Source organism: Saccopteryx leptura, chromosome 11, assembly GCF_036850995.1.
Source record: "Saccopteryx leptura isolate mSacLep1 chromosome 11, mSacLep1_pri_phased_curated, whole genome shotgun sequence".
Taxonomy (NCBI): Eukaryota; Metazoa; Chordata; class Mammalia; order Chiroptera; family Emballonuridae; genus Saccopteryx; species Saccopteryx leptura.
This window is the reverse complement of record NC_089513.1, coordinates 53489139-53511090: the sequence shown is the minus strand read 5'-3', so window position 1 is coordinate 53511090 and position 21952 is coordinate 53489139. Positions and strand designations below refer to the sequence as shown.

General features: G+C 37.6%; 1 protein-coding gene across 2 annotated transcripts in view; it reads left to right on the top strand.

The window, feature by feature from the left end:
- The window catches only part of L3MBTL4 (L3MBTL histone methyl-lysine binding protein 4), a 488059-nt gene that overhangs the window by 330286 nt on the left and 135821 nt on the right, over positions 1–21952 (top strand). For both annotated transcript variants that reach the window (XM_066353255.1, XM_066353254.1), the window contains exon 15: positions 14411–14584. In XM_066353255.1, the coding sequence (XP_066209352.1) occupies positions 14411–14584 (174 nt within the window). The remainder of the gene's footprint in view (positions 1–14410; positions 14585–21952) is intronic.

Below are 21952 nucleotides of genomic sequence, written 5' to 3'. Positions count from 1 at the left end.
TGATCATATTTTCTTTGAGAAATAGACATTCATTTCTATCCACAATTACCTTGATGCCCTCAGTCTTCAATATCTCAGGGTTGTTGGTTGTTGGTTCGTATTTCTAATTAGGACAGTGTTGCTTTGCACACACTAAATTACAGCACACAGCTTTTGGTGTGTTAGCTAATTTAGAAAGAAGAGAATTAGCAATCAACTTCTTTAATAGGAAGTGTGCCTATACATATTAGAGCCTGCAGATAAGTTTTTATTTGCAGGCTATAAAATGATAAAAGACCACCTCTTAAGTGCAGATGCAAAAATACGCTTTTGTAGTATTCCAAAAGAATCCATAGCACATCGTGTGGCGGGAGGAAGGTACTGTAGAACTTCTGTAAATCCTCTTTTATCTGTAGTGTTTGGGACTACTTAGCTCAGGCAGCTGAAGAGTACTTTATTCTCTAACAGGGCTGGCTTGCTCTTCTTTTCTCATTCACACAGACTGCACTTCTAATCTATGCTCATAGGTTTGTGTCAAGTTGTTTGTGAATTTACCACTTTAGAGAAGAATATCCCAAAACATCAAAATACCCTGTTGACATTGGGTCAATATTCACACAAGGGTTAATAACTCCATACATATCCAGATAAATTTTTGCAACTTTATTTGAATTAAGTATATTGAGTTTAAAGTCATCCAAAAGATGGATCTATTTCATTGTTATACATAGCCAAAATATATGCTTTTTTAACTTATGGATAATTTTTAAAATTGTGTTTGGAGCATATTTTACTTGAATTATTCTCCAGGTGCCCTTTGAACAACCGTCCTGAAAAATACTTTCACTTCTGAGTGAAATTTTGTTTTAAAACAATGCATATTTATAAAAAGAAGATAAATATACTTAAAGACCTTTGAGGCAATTAAGTGTACTACAAACTAGAATATTCCAAATAAAAATGCACCTGCCAATATAAGCTATAAAATTGTCTATGATGTGTTCATACCACTTCACCAAAATATTAAAATTAAAATACTGAAAACAACTTGTACAAGTAATAAAAATGTTCATTGCAATAATAGAAACACAGGCTTATTAGTATAATTTTGTTTTGATTGAAATAATGTAGCATATTAATTACTTTATTTGTTTAATTTATTATTTAATGATAATTATATAGAAAGTATTCTATTAGCAATTTTTAAACCACAGATCCTATTCATGAGATCTTCTCCATGAAGGGATGATACAAATTACTTACATAGTACCCCAAGCTTGTTTCAGCATAAAATTTTAAAGGCCATTAGTGTGCTACTTAGTATATTATCATATTCCTTCAGAATAATTTATACCTTGGAAATTTCTAATAATCATCTACTGAAATACCTAAGAAGAAAGAGTACACACACACACAAAACATACCAACTTTAACCTTTACTCTTGAAGATTTCTTCCTTCCCTGTCTAGTTTATTGAAAATAATTCCTATAACAGAACAGTTCAGCTAACATTTTGTACACATTCAATTAAGCGAGGTATCTCCTAGTAGTGCACACCAAGTAAATGTCATATGTTGGATTGACTTTTTGGCATTAAAACAAACAATGAAATAACTTAATTCACATCTTTAGCGAAACAAAAATAAATAGAAATTGCATCTAATTCTTTTCTATTTCTGTGTATACCAACTGGGTCCATATTCTTGGTATGTATGCTAGTCTTTATCAGTGTCAAATTTATGAACATTTGGAAAACTACATCAGGTGCCTAGTAGGCTGTGATAGGGACTCAGTCTTCTCCAGGAAGGGGCTGGTCTCCCACCTTTGCAGTTGGACCTTTGTTATTTTATCTGGACAATGGGTAGAGATGGTGTTGGAAAGCTAAAATAAAAAGGCTAACCTAATGTTTTGGAAGGACAGAGGCAAATTCTAGGAGAAGGATTCAACTTGGGAAAACTAAATAGTGGGACTGGAGAGAGGAGAGCCCACTAGACTGAGTTTGGGGACACTATTTAAAATACTGAAATAAGATATTGAGAGCAAGTTCTGTGTTCATTGAGATATTCAAGTCTTTTTTCTGAGTCTTATGCCTGGGTATCAATTCGAGTGACATCCATCAATGGATAAATTACATGCATGACATTGGACTGCTGTTCTTTTAGAAACTGGCATGCTGCTGTGGTGCTGAGATATAAGGTAGCCCCATTTTCCTCAGTTCACACTGCTATGAGCAATTATGGCCTCTGATTATAAGAAACTTATAGAAGATGGATATATACAACAGTATAATGAGATAAATATTCATAAAATTTGGAAGGTGTGTTTGAAATCTAAGGATCATTGATTAGTCTGATGTGATCAGAGCTTAACTTGGTTTTATGGGTAGTGAAGTGGAGACAGCTTAGAAAGGTGGCCTGGGTCAGGTTGAGGGGATCTTTGAATGCCATGTGAAAGAATTTCAGCTTGGGTATAAGAGCATACATTTATAACAAGTAGAAGGAATGAAAGAAATAATGACTCATTTTTCTGAAATGCATCTGCAATGTGAAAATTGAATTCCTATAAATAACAGTAACATGAATTATAGAGGGATAAATTAGGGTTGGGAAGAAATAGGCTTTATTGAATGCACAGAGGCCTGGTATTATACTAGCATTCTGCACCCAATACCATCCTTACCTTGACACAGAGAATAGAAGGCAATTCTTTATGTGACATTAAAGAAGTCATGATGGCAGAGGGTGAGGGTTGGTTGTAGAAGGAGAACTAAACCTCAGTTTGACCTGTCAGTAGCCTCTCCTGCTACTTCAGAAATCCCTGGGTGCTTTAGTTGAGTAGAATAAATGCTTCCTTTAAAAAGAGATGTATTAAAGCTTTGTTTCCCGAGAAGAGTCTTCAATAAAGTATTTTAATATTAAAAGGATGATTAGGGACTTCTAAAACAATGGAATAGAAATATTTTTCTCTAGTACTCCCATTAATACCTAGACATTATATATAATATAAACATATGAAGGCTCTACTAAGTGAGGAGGAGGGGGCAGGTCAGCTAGAGACCTCAAATTCAGAATACTCTAATACTATAATGGTGGTGCATCAATCGTTTTAGTAAAAATTTAAAAGAAAAAAGTTTAAAAATTACTATAGCTACAATAATTAGTTATGGCCATGCAATTTTGTGCAAGAATAACAAAGCTGGAGGTATTATATTTCCTGATTTCAAATTATACTACAAAGGTATAGTAATCAAAACAATATGGCAATGGCATAAAAACAGACACATAGACCAATGGAATGGAATAGAGCCCAGAAATAAACCCTTGTATGTATAGTTAATTTATTTTCAACAAGGGTACCAAGAACATACAATGGGGAAAAGATATTCTCTTCAATAAATGGCATTGTGGAAAGTGGATGTTCACTGGACTCTTACTTAACACCATACACAAAAATCAACTCAATGTAAATTAAAGACTTAAGTGTAAGATCTTAAATTACAGATATCTGGAAGAAAACTTAGGGAAAAAGTTTCTTGACTTTGGTCTTGGCAATGATTCCTTTGGATACAGCACTAAAAACAAAGGCAACAAACACAAAAATAAGTGAGTAGGACTACGTCAAACTTAAAAGCTTCTGCACAGCAAAGGAAACCAAAATGAAAAGACATCCTATAAAATGGCAGAAAATGTATGCCAACCATATAGCTGATAAAGTGGTTAATATCTGAAATATATAAAGAATTCATACAACTCAATAGCAAAAAGCAAATAACCTGATTAAAAAATGAGCAGAGATTCCAAGATGGCAATGGGATAGGCAGATGCACAGACTGCCACCTCCCATGACCAAACTGCATTACAAATTAATTTAAGAACAATCATCATGAAAAACCAACTTTGGACTAAAAGAACAGGACTCGAAAACCAAGGAGCACAGAAGAATTCACACTAAGCCTGAGCCTGGTAGGGATTGTGGGGGGTCCCCCACTCCCAGGAGCAAGGGGAGGCTGAGGCTGAGTGTCTAGAAGGCCTCTCATTGTGAGGAGAGAGACCCTAAGAGGAGGGGGTCCTCAGTCCCAGGACTGGAACCCCAGCCTAGAAACCCAGGGAATGGAGGAGACAACCTGACATCATTGAGTGAGGAGAAGAGTGAGAGTTCTGTCTGTGGGAAGCAGCTAGCAAAAGAAGTTGCAGCCTTTAAGGACCAGCAAAGAAAATATAACTCACAGGCACTTGCCTGGGGCTCCGGGGGCAAGGAGGGCTGAGAGGACTGGTTTTGCATGAAGAGAGTGGGGAGATCAAGACATGGGGACACAAATAGTGATGTGGAGAAGAAAACCTGAGCTAAGTTATTCTCCAGTGCTGAGGCAACCATTGCTGGTGAACAGGTCACTCCCGCTGTCCTGCACAAGCCTAGCATTGAACCAGTTTACCCACCTCCAAAAAGCTCTCTAGCTCCAATCAGCATGAAAGATTGTTCCAAAAAAAGGAAGTAAAGGGTAGGGGCAGTGACTCATGTTTCCAGAAAGACCTGAGCTACACCTCCGCCTTCATACAGAGAACACTGTCCCCCACTGGAGAGGCACGGGGCAGACCGCACCTTAAGGTTCTCAGAGGCCACACCCACTGCATTCCTGGATAGAGTTTCAACTGGGGCGAAAAAAAACAAGATATGCCCACTTACCCACTTCTAAACATAGAAGGTCCCTGCTGGGATCAGTAAACATAGAAGCTCCCTGCTGGACTCAGAAAACAAATAGCAGGGAAATAAAGACTTTTAAGTGGCTCTACTAGTTAAAGAGAATTAAAATTCAAGCAACTAGCAGAGGCTGAGGGATACAGTCCTGGAAAAGAAGCCACATTCCATAAACCAACCTCAGAACCACAACTCTAACAAGCTTGCCAACCACACACATAAAGAATGGGAAGACAGAAGAATTTAAACATATGAATCAACGAGAAAAATCCTCAGAAAAAGAACTGAATGAGATGGAAGTAATGAAATGACCAGATGCAGAGTTTAAAATAATGATTGTTAGGTTATTTAAGGATCTCAGAGCTACAATGGATGGACTTAATGAGCACCTAAATAAAGAAATTGCAAGCTGGCCCTGGCCAGTTGGCTCAGTGGTGGAGTGTCGGCCTGGTGTGCAGGAGTCCTGGGTTCGATTCCCGGCCAGGGCACACAGGAGAAGTGCCCATCTACTTCTCCACCCCACCCCCTCTCCTTCCTCTCTGTCTCTCTCTTCCCCTCCCACAGCCAAGGCTCCATTGGAGCAAAGTTGGCCCGGGCGCTGAGGATGGCTCTGTGGCCTCTGCCTCAGGTGCTAGAATGGCTCTGGTTGCAACAGAGCAACGCCTCAGATGGGCAGAACATCACTTCCTGGTGGGCATGCTGGGTGGATCCCAGTTGGGCGCATGTGGGAGTCTGTCTGACTGCCTTCCCGTTTCCAACTTCAGAAAAATACAAAAATAAATAAATAAATAAATTTTAAAAAAGAAATTGCAAGCATCAATCAGGACACTGATCATAAAAAAGAATAAATCAGAAATGGCAATTACAATATCAGAAATAAAGACTACACTAGAAGGAATCAACAGCAGGCTGGATGAAGCAGAGGATTGAATCAGTGAATTAGAGGATAAGATAAATAAAAACACAGAAACAGAGCAGCAAAAAAGAAAAGAGGCTCAAAAATTCTGAGGAAACTATAAGGGAACTCTGTGCCAATATGAGGAGAAATAACCTCTGTATCATAGGGGTTCCTGAAGGAGAAGAGAAAGAACAAGGGATAGAGAACCTGTTTGAAGAAATCATAGCTGAAAACTTTCCTAATTTGATGAAGGAAAAAGTCACACAAGTTCAAGAAGCACAGAGAGTCCCAGTAAGGAGAAACCCAATGAGACCTACATCAAGACACATCATAATTAAAATACCAAAGTTAAGAGATAAAGAAAAAATACTAAAAGCAGCAAGGGAAAAGAAGTCAATTACCTATCGAGAAAACCCCATAAGGATGATATCCGACTTTTTAACAGAAACACTTGAAGTCAGAAGGGAATGGCAAGAAATATTCAAAGTAATGCAAAACAAGAGCATACAACCAATACTTCTTTATCCACCAAGATTATTGTTTAAAATTGAAGGAGAAATAAAAAGCTTCCCAGAAACAAACAAACAAACAAGGAATTCATTACAGTACTGCAGGAAATGTTAAGGGGATTACTGTAAAAAGTGCAAAGGAAAAAAGAAATAAAGAAAAAGAGGATTATAGATTTAAAGAATAAAATGCCAATAAACAACTACATATCAATAATAACCTTAAATGTAAATGCATTATATGCTTCAATCAAAAGACACAGGGTAGATACATGGTTAAGAAAACAGGACCCATACATATGCTGTCTACAAGAGACCCACCTCAGAACAAACGATACACATAGACTGAGAGTAAAGGGATGGGAAAAAAATATTTCATGCAAACAGAAAGGAAAAAAAGCTGGGGTAGCAATACTAATATCTGACCAAATAAACTTTAAAACAAAGGCTACAGTAAGAATAAAGAAGGTCACTACATACTGATAAAAGGAGCATTACAACAAGAAGATATAACTATTATAAATATATAAGCAACTAATATAAGAGCATCTAAATATATAAAACAGGTTTTGATGGTCAAAAAGGGCGAGATCAACAGAAATACTCTAATAGTAGGGGATTTTAATACCCCACTAACATCAATGGATGGAACCTCCAGACAGAAAATTGACAAAGAAACCATGGCTTTATAGGACACACTAGATCAACTGGATTTAATAGTTATCTTTAGAACCTTTCACCCAAAGCAGCAGAATATACATTCTTTTCAAATGCTCATAGTACGTTCTCTAGGATAGACCACATTTGAGGACACAAAACAAGTCTTAATAAATTTAAGAAGATTGAAATTATATCAAGCACCTTCTATGACCACAATGGCATGAAACTAAAAATCAACTACAATAGAAAAACTGAAAAACATTCAAACACTTGTAGACTAAATAGCATGGTATTAAATATTGAATGGGTTAACAATGAGATCAAGGAAGAAATAAAAAAAACTTCCTTGAAACAAATAAAAATGAACATACAACAACTCAAAATTTATGGGACACAGTTGTTTATTTGAGAAAAAGCTCAAATAAACTATTTAACCTTGCACCTAAAAAAACTAGAAAAAGAACAGCAAATAAAGCCCAGAGGGAGTAGAAGGAAGGAAATAATAAAGATTAGAGTGGAAATAAATGACATAGAGGCTAAAAAAAAACAAACAAAAAAACAAAACAAAACAAACAAACAAAAAAAACAGTATAGAAGATCAATAAAACCAAGAGCTGGTTCTTTGAAAAGGTGAACAAAATTGATGAACCTTTAACCAGACTCACCAAGAAAAAAAAGAGAAAGGGCTTAAATAAATAAAATTAGAAATGAGAGAGGAGAAGTAACAACTGACAGAGCAGAAAGTCAAAGAATTGTAAGAAAATACTATGAAGAACTGTATGCCCCAAAATGGGACAACCTAGATAAAACAGATAAATTCCTTGAAAAATATAATTGTTCAAAAATCAATATGGAAGAATCTGAAAACCTCAACAGACCAATTACACCAAAAGAGATTGAAACAGTTATCAAAAAAACTCCCAAAAAACAAAAGTCCTGGGCCTGATAGCTTCACAGGCGAATTTTACCAAATATTCAAAGAAGAACTAACACCTATCCTTCTCAAGCTATTTCAAAAACTTCAAGAGGAAGGAAGACTTCCAAGCTCCTTTTACAAGTCAAGCATAATCCTCATTTCAAAAGCAGGTAAAGACACTACAAAGAAAGAAAACTATAGGCCAATATCTGTGATGAACTTAGATGCTAAAATTCTCCACAAAATATTAGCAAATCGGATCCAGCAATACCTGAAAAAAATCATACATCATGATTAAGTCGGATTTTTTCTGGGGAGGCAAGGCTGGTACAATATTCACAAATCAATCAATGTGATTCATCACATAAACAAAAGGAAAGATAAAAACCACACAATAATATCAATAGATGAAGAAAAAGCATTTAATAAAATCCAGCACCCGTTCATGATCAAAACTCTCAGCAAAGTGGAAATACAGGGATCATTCCCATTCCTCAACATGATAAAGGCCCTCTATGAGAAACCCACGGCCAACATCATACTCGAATGGGCAAAAATTAAAAGCAATCCACTTAAGAACAAGAACAAGGCAGGGGTGTCCCCTTTCACCACTCTTATTCAACATAATTCTAGAAGTCCTAGCTACAGCAATCAGACAAGAAGAAGAAATAAAAAGCATGCAAAGTGGAAAATAAGAAGTAAAACTTTCATTATTTGCCGATGACTTGATATTGTACATAGAAAACCCTCAAATCTCAGACAAAATACTACTGGAACTGATAAATGAATTCAGCAAGGTGGCAGGATATAAAATCAATATTCAGAAATCAGTGGCATTTATATACACCAACAATGAACTGTCAGAAAGAGAAATTAAGGAGACAATCCCCTTCACTATAACAACCAAAAACATAAAGTACCTAGGAGTAAATTTAACCAAGGAGGTTAACGACCTGTTCTCGGAAAACTATAAAACATTGATGAAAGAAATCAAGGAATATACAAACAAGTGGAAGCACATACCGTATTCATGGATGGGAAGAATAAATATCATTAAAATGTCTATACTACCCAAAACAATATATAAATTCAATGCAATTCCTATTAAATTACCAATGTCATACTTCCATAATATAGAACATATACTCCAAAAATTCATATGGAACCTAAAAAGAATACAAATAGCCTCAGAAATGTTAAAAAAAGAAGAAAAAAGTGGGAGGTATCACACTTCCTGATATCAATTATACTCCAAGGCCATTGTACTCAAAACAGCTTGGTACTGACATAAGAGCAGACATACAGATCAATGGAACAGAACAGAAAACCCAGAAATAAACTCATACCTTTATGGTCAATTGATATTTGGCAAAGGAGGTAAGAGTATAAAATGGAACAAAGACAGTCTCTTTAATAAATGGCGGTGGGAAAATTGGACAAATACATGCAAAAAAATGAAACTAGACCACCAACTTAAACCATTCACAAAAATAAACTCAAAATGAATAAAAGTTGAATGTATGTGGCGAAACTATGATCATCTTGGAAGAAAACATAGGCAGTAAGCTTTTCAACATCTCTCGCAGCAATATATTTGCTGATTTCACTCCACAGGCAAGTGAAATAAAGGACAGAGTGAACAAATGGGACTATATAAGACTAAAAAGTTTTTGCACAGCAAAAGACAACATGAACAAAATAAAAAGACAACCCACACAATGGGTGAACATATTAGCCAAAATATCCAATAAGAGGTTAATAACCAAAATCTACAAAGAACTTGTAAAACTAACATCAAGAAAGTAAACAATCCAATCAAAAATTGGGCAAAAGCACTGAATAGACACTTCTTCAAAGAGGACATACAGATGGTCAATGGGCATATGAAAAAATGTTCAACATCACTAATCATTAGAGAAATACAAATTAAAACAACAATGAGATACCACCTCACACCAGTCAGAATGGAGCTCATTAACAAAACAACACATAGTAAGTGCTGGTGAGTCGGTGGAGAAAAAAGAACCCTCCTGCACTGCTGGTGGGAATGCAGACTGGTGCAGCCACTGTGGAAAACAATATGTAGATTCCTCAAAAAATTAAAAATTGAGTTGCCTTTTGACCCAGCTATCCCACTTCTAGGAATATCCTAAGAATAACAAATCACTGATTCAAAAGAAGAAATGCACCCCCATTTTTATTGCAACATTGTTTACAATAGCCAAGATCTGGAAACAGCTCAAGTGTCCATCAGTAGATGAGTGGATTAATAAGCAGTGGTACATATATACAATTGAATATTACACAGCCATGAAAAGGAAGGAAATCTTACCCTTTGTTACAACATGGATGGACCTGGAGTCTATTATACTAAGTGAAATAAGCCAGGCAGAGAAAGAAAAATATCATATGACCTCACTCTTATGAGGAATCTAATGAACAATGTGAACTGAGGAATGGAAGAGAGACAGAGAAGGGGTCAAAGAGTCTTGAGGGAAAGTGGGCAGAGGGAAAGGGGATGAGAGGAGATGATCAAAGAAAGGAAAGACATTAGTGAAAGTATATAAACATAACACAGAGAGATAGATGGCAGGAAAGTAAATCGTGGAGGAAAGAGGGTAAGGCAGCGGGGGGAGGGGCAAAGGAAGTATAAGGAAAACAAGGGGAGGAGGGAGGGAGATATATTCGGGGGTATACTTGTAACTATGTAAACACAACAAATTAAAATCAATAAAAAATATGGGCAAAAGACCTAAATATCTATTTCTCCAAAAAAGACATATAAAAGGCCAACAGGTGCATGAAAAGATTCTCAACATCATTAATCATCAGGGCAATGCTAATTAAAACCACCATGAGGTATCACCTCACTCCTGTTAGGAGAGCTATTATCTATTTTTAAAAGAAGATAAGGGTTGGTGAAGATAAGGAAAAAACTTTTACACTGTTAGTGGGATTTCCAAATAGTAGTCACTATGGAAGCCACTGTGGAAAAGAATGTTTGAGGTTCCTCAAGAAATTAAAAATAGAACTACCATATGATCCTGCAATTCCACTGTGGGCGTAATCTAAAGGAAATGAAATCAAGATCTCAAAGAGATACCTGTATTCCCGTGCTCTTTACAACATTATCTATAGTAGCAAAGACAAGGAAACAATCAAAGACCGTGAATGAATGAGTGGATAAAAAATGCGGCATATACATCCAATAGACTATTACTTAGCCTTTAAAAAGAAGGAAACTGCCTTTTACAACCTGGATGAACCCGGAGGTCATTATGCTGCATGAAATAAGCCAGACACAGACAAATGCTACCACTTGTGGAATCTAAAATAGTCAAACTTATATAGTTTTATTAACCAATGTCACCCCAATAGATTCAGTTTTTTTTTCTGAAGCTGGAAACGGGGAGGCAGTCAGACAGACTCCCACATGCACCCAACCAGGATCCACCCGGCAGGCCCACCAGGGGGCGATGCTCTGCCCATTTGGGGCATTGCTCTGCCACAATCAGAGCCATTCTAGCACCCAAGGCAGAGGCCACAGAGCCATCCTCAGCACCCGGGCCAACTTTGCTCCAATGGAGCCTTGGCTGTGGGAGGGGAAGAGAGAGACAGAGAGGAAGGAGAGGGGGTGGGGTGGAGAAGCAGATGGGTGCTTCTCCTGTGTGCCCTGGCCGGGAATCGAACCTGGGACTCCTGCACGCCAGGCCGACGCTTTACCACTGAGCCAACTGGCCAGGGCCTAGATTCAATTTTTTTAAAAATAAAAAAGTATTCTGTTAAAGAGCTGTTAGAACTATAATATCTAATGCATATCTTTGACCCACAGTAAAAATGCCTTTATTAGAGAAAGATACAATAAACTTTTCTTCAAAAATTAAAACAAACAAATAAATTAATTAAATAGACATAAAAAAAAAGCACAGCAGAATGGTGGATGCCAGGGTTTGTGTGGGGAGGGAAATGACAGGTGATTGTTAAAGGGTGCAGAGTTTCAGTTCTGCAACATAAATAAATTCTGAAGATCTATGAGACAGCATAGCTGATACTCAAAATGTGCTAAGAGGGGAGATCTTCAGTGTTCTTACCACTGAAATATAAAGAACAAAGGAGGAAACTTTGAGAGGTGATATATATACTTATGACCTTGATGGTGGCGATGGTTTGACAGATATATTCTTGTCCCCAAAGTATCAAGTTATATACATTAAATATGTATAGCTTTTTATATGTCGATCATATCTCAGTAAAGTGCTTACTATGTATATTAAATTTTCTAATATTTTAAATGGCAATTAAATGAAGGTAGCAACTATTTTCTGGACAAAATTACTCAGAATCTGAGAAAATTTAACCATATCCTGGGAATCTCATTTTAAAGTCACAGAATTTGAAGAAAGTTGACTCAGAGACTTTATAATCTTATATGAACCAATTGGGTTTAGCCGATCTCTGTGTTTGAGAACAATATAATAAAAATTGCATTACATACTCAGATATTAAAATACTATTATGCTTCTTCCTTCCTAGTCTATGTTCCAACATGTATCATTTGTACTTGCTCTTAATCCTCTTACAAGTGAAATCAGCAGCAGTCTAATCATGTTAGCTTTTAAAAGTCACATGTTAGCATTTTAAATTCTGAAATTGAGAGTATGCGTTACATGGACAGCAAAGCTTTAATGTAATAGTATCTTAACAAAATATCAGCTGTGCTTGAACTAAACATTTTTCAGTCTCCCTGAGGTTAGCCTTGTAACTTTTATCTGCAGAAAATTCCTTCTAAACTTTCCCTCAAGTCTTGTATGCTGCAACTTAAAGAGATCACTCCTCCTCAGTTCTGATTGGATATAGTGCTTTATCACATCTCCAACTCTTCACAAAGGACTAGCATATGCTGACATATGTCCCCCTAGCCAAGAACCATGGCAAACCAAGTACTTGCTTTACCTTGTAATACCTGCCTTGACTTCTCTTTCTATAAGAATTATGCCTGTTCCCTTCCTGTTCTTTTCTTATTAAAAAAAAACCTTGTCCTATTTCTGCCCACCTGTTTGGTGCTAATAAACAAGTGATCGATTTGGGGGCTTCCAGAGAAAGTGCCAGGCATCTTTAGGAAAGTTGCTTATCTGGTGTGAGCCTGTTTTGTGACATGTAAAATAAATAGCATCAATACCAGTTTGGGATATTTAATAATAAATATTAGAAATAATACATGTAAACCACCTTGAATTGTAATGTACCCATAGGATACACTTAACAGGGGTAGCTTTATTGTTCTTCTTATAAATTGTATTTATTGGTATCATGTGTAAACTTCACTAAATTTATCTTCTCTAAAGTGCCTAGCATGTAGAATAAACTAATACATCAATGCCAACTGTTACAAATTATAGAACACTTCTGTCCCTGCAAAGGCTGCTAGCTGATGCACTGTGATGTCACTACAGATTTTCCCAGGTGTGTTTGGCGAGACTGGTGTCATCCTAACCACACCATCCCAAATTCCAGATATAGGCTGGCATTTCTGTCTCCCTGAGGCTAGATTGATTACAGGCCTTCCATGGAAAACTCAATCTTTGCTAAAATAGAGGAAAAACTACATTGGTCCCTGATTTTATCATGACCTTACAAAAGCAAAAGAAAACTTTCACATACTCAGAAAGAATTTATTATGCATCATGTATCAGCAAATTTACAGTTAATAGGAAATTAATTCCTAAAAAAAGAACCAACTCTCTAAATAGTAATGTATTTGATTACATGCTTTCCTAGATGTAGATGCTAACACTCATAATGACAGGAGCTACCATGTAATGATGTGTGTGTGTGTGTGTGTGTGAGAGAGAGAGAGACAGAGAGACAGAGAGAGACAGAGAGACAGAGAGATTGATTTATGGTCACAACAACCATATGAGTTGGGTTTGATTTCATTTTGCTGAAGAGAAACCGAAGCTCCAGCAGGGAATATTTTATCCAGGGTTGTGTGCAGGTGACCTCCTCTACCTCCTGCCACACCTGTGCTTTCACTGACACTGGCTGCCCCATTCCTAACAACAGCAGAGGTTTGCGGCCTCTTTACAGGTGGAGTTGTGTGCACATAAATCTAACAGGGACAATCTCTCAGCCTGTAGAAAGAACCAGGTCACTGGTCCTGGCTGACCCTTCTGCCCAAGCCTACCGTTATGCTCCAAGCACATCCGGGAGTCAGGGTTCAGCCTTGATTCTCATCTCTCCTCTTTCACCTACAGGCGTCCCTTCTCATTCAAACCCAGAACTTCCTAGCAGGTTGCAGGAGCATAAAGCCAAAGCCAGTTATAGTATTTCTAGATACATGACTGTTAAGAAACAAAAGCATAATATTTTCTGATACTGGGAAATATTTTAATTAACCTGTTATATTTTGTGATACAAATAGTCAAATCAGGGCATACATATTGAGTTGTGTTTTTATAATATTCTTATTGCTCTGTTGGAAGCACATCTTTATGTTATATTTAGATTTTTAAGTTTCTGAAATTGTTAAAACCATATATTTTGATGACTCTGCCTGTAATACTCTGCTGACCAGTGTCTGGAACCTGAAATTCTTCTCAAAGGACAATACAGAAAGAAATTTATTTGAGTGTGTTCAGTGAAAGAAGAATGTCTACTCAGACCTGTAGTGCTGGATGCAGGTCATTTCCAGTGACAGCGGATCACTGATTTATCACTGTAAACTGATGACTGTGCTCTTGTCTTCTTTCACTCCAGTGCTTTTGGCTGCCCGTATTCAGACATGAACTTGAAAAAGGAGGCAATGCTCCAAGATCGTCTGAGGGAACAAACACAAGCAAATTTGGAATCAGACTCTTCATATTTAAAATTGAAAAATCTCTGTAGTTTGAACTTCAGCAGGAAACATGAGAAGGCGGAGAGTCAGCCCAGGTAAGGAACCTTTTGAAAATGTGAACCAGAAAGTAAAGCATTAGAGGAGTAAAAGAACCAGTTTGGTAATAGAATAATTCTTTATATTTCTTTGAAATAATTTATTTTATTCATGAGTATTATTATATTTACTGGCTTAAAAAATACATTTAATATTAATATTAAATTAATGGATTAAATATCCTTGATATTCATTTAAAAATACTTTTATTACTTTATCAAAAATTTGAATTTACCTCCTTGTAAATTTATACATTACACGTAAGTAATAGAAAGCATATCTCATTTACAAAATTCTATAAGGTTCCCTTTTATCTTGACAACTTCTATTGTTTGGAATCATTTCATAGAAATGATTCTTTTGGCACGTGACTGAGTTTTTTTATCTGGTCATATCAGGATTTCCCCTCATACCTGTTAACTTGCCTTTGTCCTCTCTGACCTAAGTACACCTCAGATACGACTTCTTCCTCTGAGAAGTTTCCATGTTGGTTTTGATATAACGCTTCATCCTTTTGTTTTTCGATGTAAATTTACATTTTAAGCATCAGGTTCAAATTTTTATTTACAGATAATCATTTTCTAAAGAGCTGCAAATGCAATCATATTTGGTATTTTTAACTTAAATGAGTAAATATTCTAAATAACATCTTTTATGTAAAAAAGCCCACTTCTCCATGCTATGAATAATAAGCAGGAAAATCTAACACTTGAGTAAATAATTGGAGATCAGACAGAAATGGAGCCACAGAGGGCTAGACAGAGAAGAAGGATGTGTGTTCCTTAGAATTCTGCAGGCCGAAGGTGGTCAAGTGCACACACTGGACCCTCCCTCTGCCACTTTGACAGAGCTGTGCCGCTGGCTATTCCTCCTACACCCCCAAAGCCTTGCTCTTCTCAGCTGGCAGGTGAAAGGGAGCCTGAGCATGCACCTTGGGCAGCAGAGTTTGCACTGGGACAACTGCCTGCCCATTGACAACTTCAGTCCCAACACGGAGGCTCCTGTCTGCCCAGGGGAGAGCTGTTCTTTGGGAGGATGCACTGTTCACATGGATTTTAAATCCAGGATTGTGGATTTTGTTCTTTTTTCCATGCAAATATATTAATAAGCATTGGGTGGCATTTCTTTCTTTCTTTCTTTCTTTCTTTTTTTATAGAAACAGAGAGAGAGTTAGAGAGAGGGATAGACAGGGACAGACAGACAGGAACCGAGAGATGAGAAGCATCAATCATTAGTTTTCCTTTGCGCGTTGCGACCCCTTAGTTGTTCATTGATTGCTTTCTCATATGTGCCTTGACCACGGGCCTTCAGCAGACCGATTGACCCCTTGCTCAAGCCAGCGACCTTGGGTCCAAGCTGGTGAGCTTTTGCTCAAACCAGATGAGCCCACGCTCAAGCTGGCAACCTTGGGGTTTTGAACCTGGGTCCTCCGCATCCCAGTCTGACGCTCTATCCACTGTGCCACCACCGCCTGGTCAGGCTGGGTGGCATTTCATTTTTGTTAACTAGCTTATTTTGATTTTGATCATTGTGCTCACAACTGCAGATTTGCTCTCCTCTGTCGCATGATCCATCTCCTGTGGTTTTTCAGGCCTCTCTCTCTGTAGCTGTGTCTTACTTTTTTATTATTTGTCGCACACCCACTCCTCTCACTGAAACTTCACAGGGTCTAGTTGTTCTTTACCGCACTTCACACCCACACTGTTTACAAGTCTAAGTTCCCGAGAGCTTGAACATCTTTTCCATTTCCTAGTTGAGGGAGAATTTTTTTCTTTTTTAAAAACTGTTTTCCAAGAAACAATGTTTATTTCCATATATCCATTTGCTATTATCCGTGTTGTTCTATTCTGTTATCTTTTTTCTATTTTTCCCAATAAAAACTCGGTAATCTCTCTTGTAAGTATTGTAGACATTCATCCTCAATGTCAGAAGTCATAGAGACTAAGCAGATCTTTGGACCTCTCTAAAATACGATTACACTGTTGTCTTCTCTCAGAAGTCAGCTAAACCTTTCCTTGCAGCACAGATACATGGCTTCCCCTGTCTTGAACGTTTCTTAGAAATTTGTTCTTTTTAATATATCACTATAGGCTTTATCATTTTAAAGGGGCTTTGCACTGAAATATATCAGGTAAGCATAATAGCTACAAATAGAAAGAAAAAGTAGTTGACAATTGTACAAAAGGTCCCACGTGATCCTATTCTGTCGAATCCTGTTTCATGTATACAGAGAACTGTGCAAGCAGCTGATGGGGGAGGGGCATCGTGGCACACCTCTTAAATTCTTAAACTTCTTTTTTGCTTTCAAGTCTCAAGACCGACTCCATCATTGCATTCCAACCTCTGTCCACTCTTATTTTTAACCCATCCATCATCCCAAAACATTTGGATAAAGTGTGGGCAGTTATGCCCACATTGATGCCACCCTCATCTTCATCCTGTTCATGGTCTAGAACCCCAGCGGGAGGTAAAAAAAGAACCAGGACACAACAAGGAATACTGTGTCATCTAATTATGAGTAGCTAAAGTATATTTTACCCTTCTCACAGTTAACCTATAGATATTTCCTGAGGCTGCTTTTCTCTAACCCAAATCTTTACTCTTAAAATCCCAAGATACAAGTTACAGGTGGAGGAGAATAATTAAAATTCATCTGTTCTGCATGAGAAAGAGAAGTAATTGTTACTTTGTCCATGTCCAGTCATAAGCATGGGGGCTAAATTAGTATAAATTAGATTTGTAATTTCCACTGGCCTCCAATTCATCTGAGCTCTGGCCAGCCTTTCTGTACTTTCTTGTACAAGCAACACTTGTCATCTGAGAAAGTCCAGACTTCTTGCAACTCACATGCAAAATATAAAATTAACTTTTGCCCTGACCTAGTGGCTCAGTTGATTAGACTGTTGCCCTGATGTGCCAACATTACGAGCGTATCTGCCCAGTCAGGGAAATACAAGAATCAACCCATGAATGCATAAATAAGTGGAACAACAATTCAATCTCTCTCTCTCTCTCTTTCTCTCTCTCTCTTTCAACAAATCAATAAATAAATTTAAAAAAATTAAATTAACTCTTGACATTTTTCCAAAATCAATCAAATGCTGCCCAACCATTTAAGCAATTTTATCTTTTCCTTAACTGCATCCCAATTTTGTATTTGTTTTTTTAAACTACATTTGTTCTCATGTTAATATTTGAAAAGGGAATTATGAATAAATATTTAGTCTCTTTAATTTTGTAGTAGAAATAGTGTGTGTTCCCTTTTTCTTTGTAGAGGGTCAAGTTTTAAATGAGTAGATTATATACTAGTAGATGTTTACAAAATTAACCTTCATAACAGTAAGATTACATATTAACACAACTTTAAAGTCAGATTCACAATAGGTCACCATTACTGAAAAACTATATAGATATTCCTTTTCCCTTGTACTAATAGAATAGTAGTATATTTATAGTGCATTACATAAAGGCATATGGCCTTATATTTGAATGTCTTTCATTTCAGTAGTATTTTAGAAGGGAAAAAAAAGCCTTTACTTTGTTTCACAGTTTATAGTTTGCATATACGTTACCTTAGGAGGTCCCATAATCTTGAGAATTTGGGAAAGCAGAAATTATTGTCATCATCACAGTATATGCCATTTATAGGTAAGAGAGTAAAGATCCTTACTAGTAGCTGATCTGGGACCAAACATAGGACATTTGATTAAATTCAGAGTATTCCTAGGTCAGTAAACTAATAACGATAACACCAAAAATATCAACAATACTAATTAACTAATATTAATACCATGCACTTACTCTTGGCTACAAAATGTTGTGCTAAACAATTTATATACATGGCCCTGTCCATTTTATTTCATCGTCACAGTCACCCTATGTGTGGTAAAAATTCTAATTCTGATTTTATAAGGTAAGCACCTCAAAATTAAAGAGGTTAGGCAAAGTGTCCAAGATCACACAGATTTAGAACCCAGAACTACTGACTCCAAATCCTATACATGTTTCCACTACATTGGTCTCACAAAAGAATGGCCTTTTAAGGTTGAAAGAGCCTGGAGGGGTTTATACGTAGACTACTTTCTTCTTCTGTCTGGGATTCTCAGGGTCATCTTGTGATTTGTTTATTTATTTTGTGAAATTAGAACTACTGTAGGGGAAAAATCTTAACTATGTTTTTCCCAAAATGTTTATTTTTATTTATAGTATATATATATATATATATAATGCAAAATATATCACCTTGAACACATTTCATTGTAATATACTAAAGGCTTCTATCTACCATGAGGGAATACAATTATACTCATTAAAATAGTTTTATCATAAACAAAATTACTTTGAAATGCACCTCCCCTCACCTCCCTCTATTATCTGTTAGCTGACTTCTCCAGGCCAGAGTAGGACATTTTTTCTGGCATTTCCAATCCACCTGAGTACTCTTTAATAACTTACTTTGCCTCCCTGAAGCAGTATTTAATATATTCTAATTCACATAATTGGTAGAACCACCATCAGTTAAAATACCTGTCATATTTAAGAAAATCTAAGAAAATGCCTAAAGAAGCTGACTTTGTTTTTCCTAATGCCTGCCATAATGTAAATTTTATGTACTTCCCCAAGGCCTGTGTTGATGATGAACGTGCTGGGGAAGGCTCTGGTAATCAGAGAGAATGCCGTGTAGTGCAATGCCTCCTTAATGATCCTCATAATAAATTGCACTGCCATGAGCCAACTAGTTTACTTCCACTACTCAAATTAACTGCAACATAAATATCTTCTATGAGGTCCATTCTCAGAATTAAGTGTTATTTGTTCCACATATTAACTTTGCAAGTGATAAAATAAATTTTCTTGAATCCATAAGCCTCCTTCCCACATAAATTCTCTGCTCTGGGAGACAAAGTCTATGCAGTGTCCCACTCACCCCATCCTCGTCATCATCTGCAGTGTTATTTTTACTCCTGCACTAGTGGCTTTGTCCCCATCCTTCTTACCTCAGTGATTTCTCATGCACCTTCTCCCTTCTCCAGGGCTCATCTCTGTCTGGATGTTTTCGATAACGGCGCCAACCCATATGAGCTGCTTCAGAGAGAGATTGTGTTTTACAGGTCTCTGTATTTCTAATGCCTAATATCATGCCAGACACTTAGTAGGCACTCAGCAAATTAAATATTTTGAGCAACCACTGTGTGCCAGGGACTGTGCTAGGTAGGCCCTGGGATATGGACCAAATAAGAGCTAATGTCATTCCTTGTTCTTAGCACTCCTCTGTGCTTTGGGTCTGCACCACCACACATCAGTAGCTTATGTATGTGTACCTGCACGTGTCTTTTTAATACTTGTTGTGTGCGTGCCTTATTTTCTCAAAAAGATTGGAGGCTGCAAAAGGGTAAAAGCTAATTTTCATCATTCTTTTGTTTTTCCTTCATTATTGTTTTTCCATTGTAGTCTTAGTAAATCTAAGTTGACTGCTTCAGATATATACATAAGTTACATACATTTTCCTTTTAGAATCTCAATTTCTTTATCTGTGAAATGAAGATAAAATAGGGGCCTTCTTAGCTTTTAACTCTAGGTGGACAGATATAGATAAATATAGATACAAAATAGATACATAGATACAGTGATAGCTGTGTAACTGGGCCTGGCACATAGTAGAGACTACTGTGATAGTAGTTTCATTTCTTTACTTTTATAAAAATTGTTGATTTTAAAGTCTTGCAATTGGACCAGTTCCCGTTGCGTATATACACCATACCTCTTTGTACCAAACAAAAATTTAGACCTTTATTTATCTGAAATATTACTCGGCATCTGCAACAACATTAGACCCTTAACCAGTTGAGCAGTGATCAAAGCACCGAGACAGCCAGGCCCCTTCCAAAGAAGCTCCCTCCCGTGCCACATTTCTGGTTGGGTCTTGAGGAACCTAAAAACAGGAGTGACAATCTTGGAGCTTAACAATGGGGAGAGACACAAGAGCTTATCTAACGTAACTTTTTCAATACAGAAATAAGGATATGAAAGCCGAAGAATCGGCCAGGGCACACAGGAGAAGCGCCCATTTGCTTCTCCACCCCTCCGCCGCGCTTTCCTCTCTGTCTCTCTCTTCCCCTCCCGCAGCCAAGGCTCCATTGGAGCAAAGATGGCCCGGGCGCTGGGGATGGCTCCTCGGCCTTTGCCCCAGGCGCTAGAGTGGCTCTGGTCGCAATATGGCGACGCCCAGGATGGGCAGAGCATCGCCCCCTGGTGGGCAGAGCGCCGCCCCATGGTGGGCGTGCCGGGTGGATCCCGGTCGGGCGCATGCGGGAGTCTGTCTGACTGTCTCTCCCTGTTTCCAGCTTCAGAAAAATGGAAAAAAAAAAAAATTAAAAAAAAAAAAAAAAAAAGCCGAAGAATCTATTTCTCTATTTATGCTGTCGTTAATCACAGCATGTCAAGCCCTCTGACTTCCAGGTCATGGCTCTGCTCACTATTTCATACCTCCTCCCACCCCCCAAATTAAGATTCGGCCAAAACAGATTGATTTATTGCATGTGAATAGCTGAGTCACACTTACCTTGCTGAATTCAGGATCCTGACCGTAGCCAGGTCCTAAAATGGAACATGTTCATTCATTCAATATTTGACCATTGAACAAATATTTGGAAAGGTACTATTCCAAGCCCTGGTGATCCAGCAGTGAACAAAACAGACTAAAATCATCGTCCTTATTAAACTTTCACTTGATAAGAAAATCACCCCAATTTAGGAGACAGCATAACAGTTGTACTCAAGGAAGATGCCTCTAGTCCCTGCAGAATTGGCAGTGAGCACATTCATTCACTCATTACCTCAACATTCATTCGTTCAGCAAATATGTGTGGAGCTCCTACTGTTGCCAAGTAGCGTGTTAGGTGCTGGGAATACAGAGGTGAACAGAACAGCCCCATCCTTGCAGGCGCATATTTTCTGATAGAGGACATGAAGGAGTAGAACAAAAGGAAACCTTAGGTGAAGAACATCACAGATTGTGACGGGAGCTGTGAAGGAGGTAAAAGGAGAGCTCTTGAGGAGCTCTCAGCCATGACCGATCTCAAAGCCCTAGAGACCGTGAGCAGATCCAAGCCACGAACACGTGGGGGAGGAGTTCTCCCTAATATCTTGCAGACTGAAATGAAGTGAGGTGTGTCCAGATCAGCCCCGGAGCGCAGGCAGAACTGCCATGAGACGAAAGGACTCAGCCCCCACGGGTGTTTGGTTCTTTTGACACTTCCATTATAGTCGCGTGTTTCCTAAACAAAGTCACGGTGTTGCTGAAATGTTATAAAATAACCAAGGTATGCCTTTAAGAGACCTTTAAAAATACTTCTCTGAACGGATTT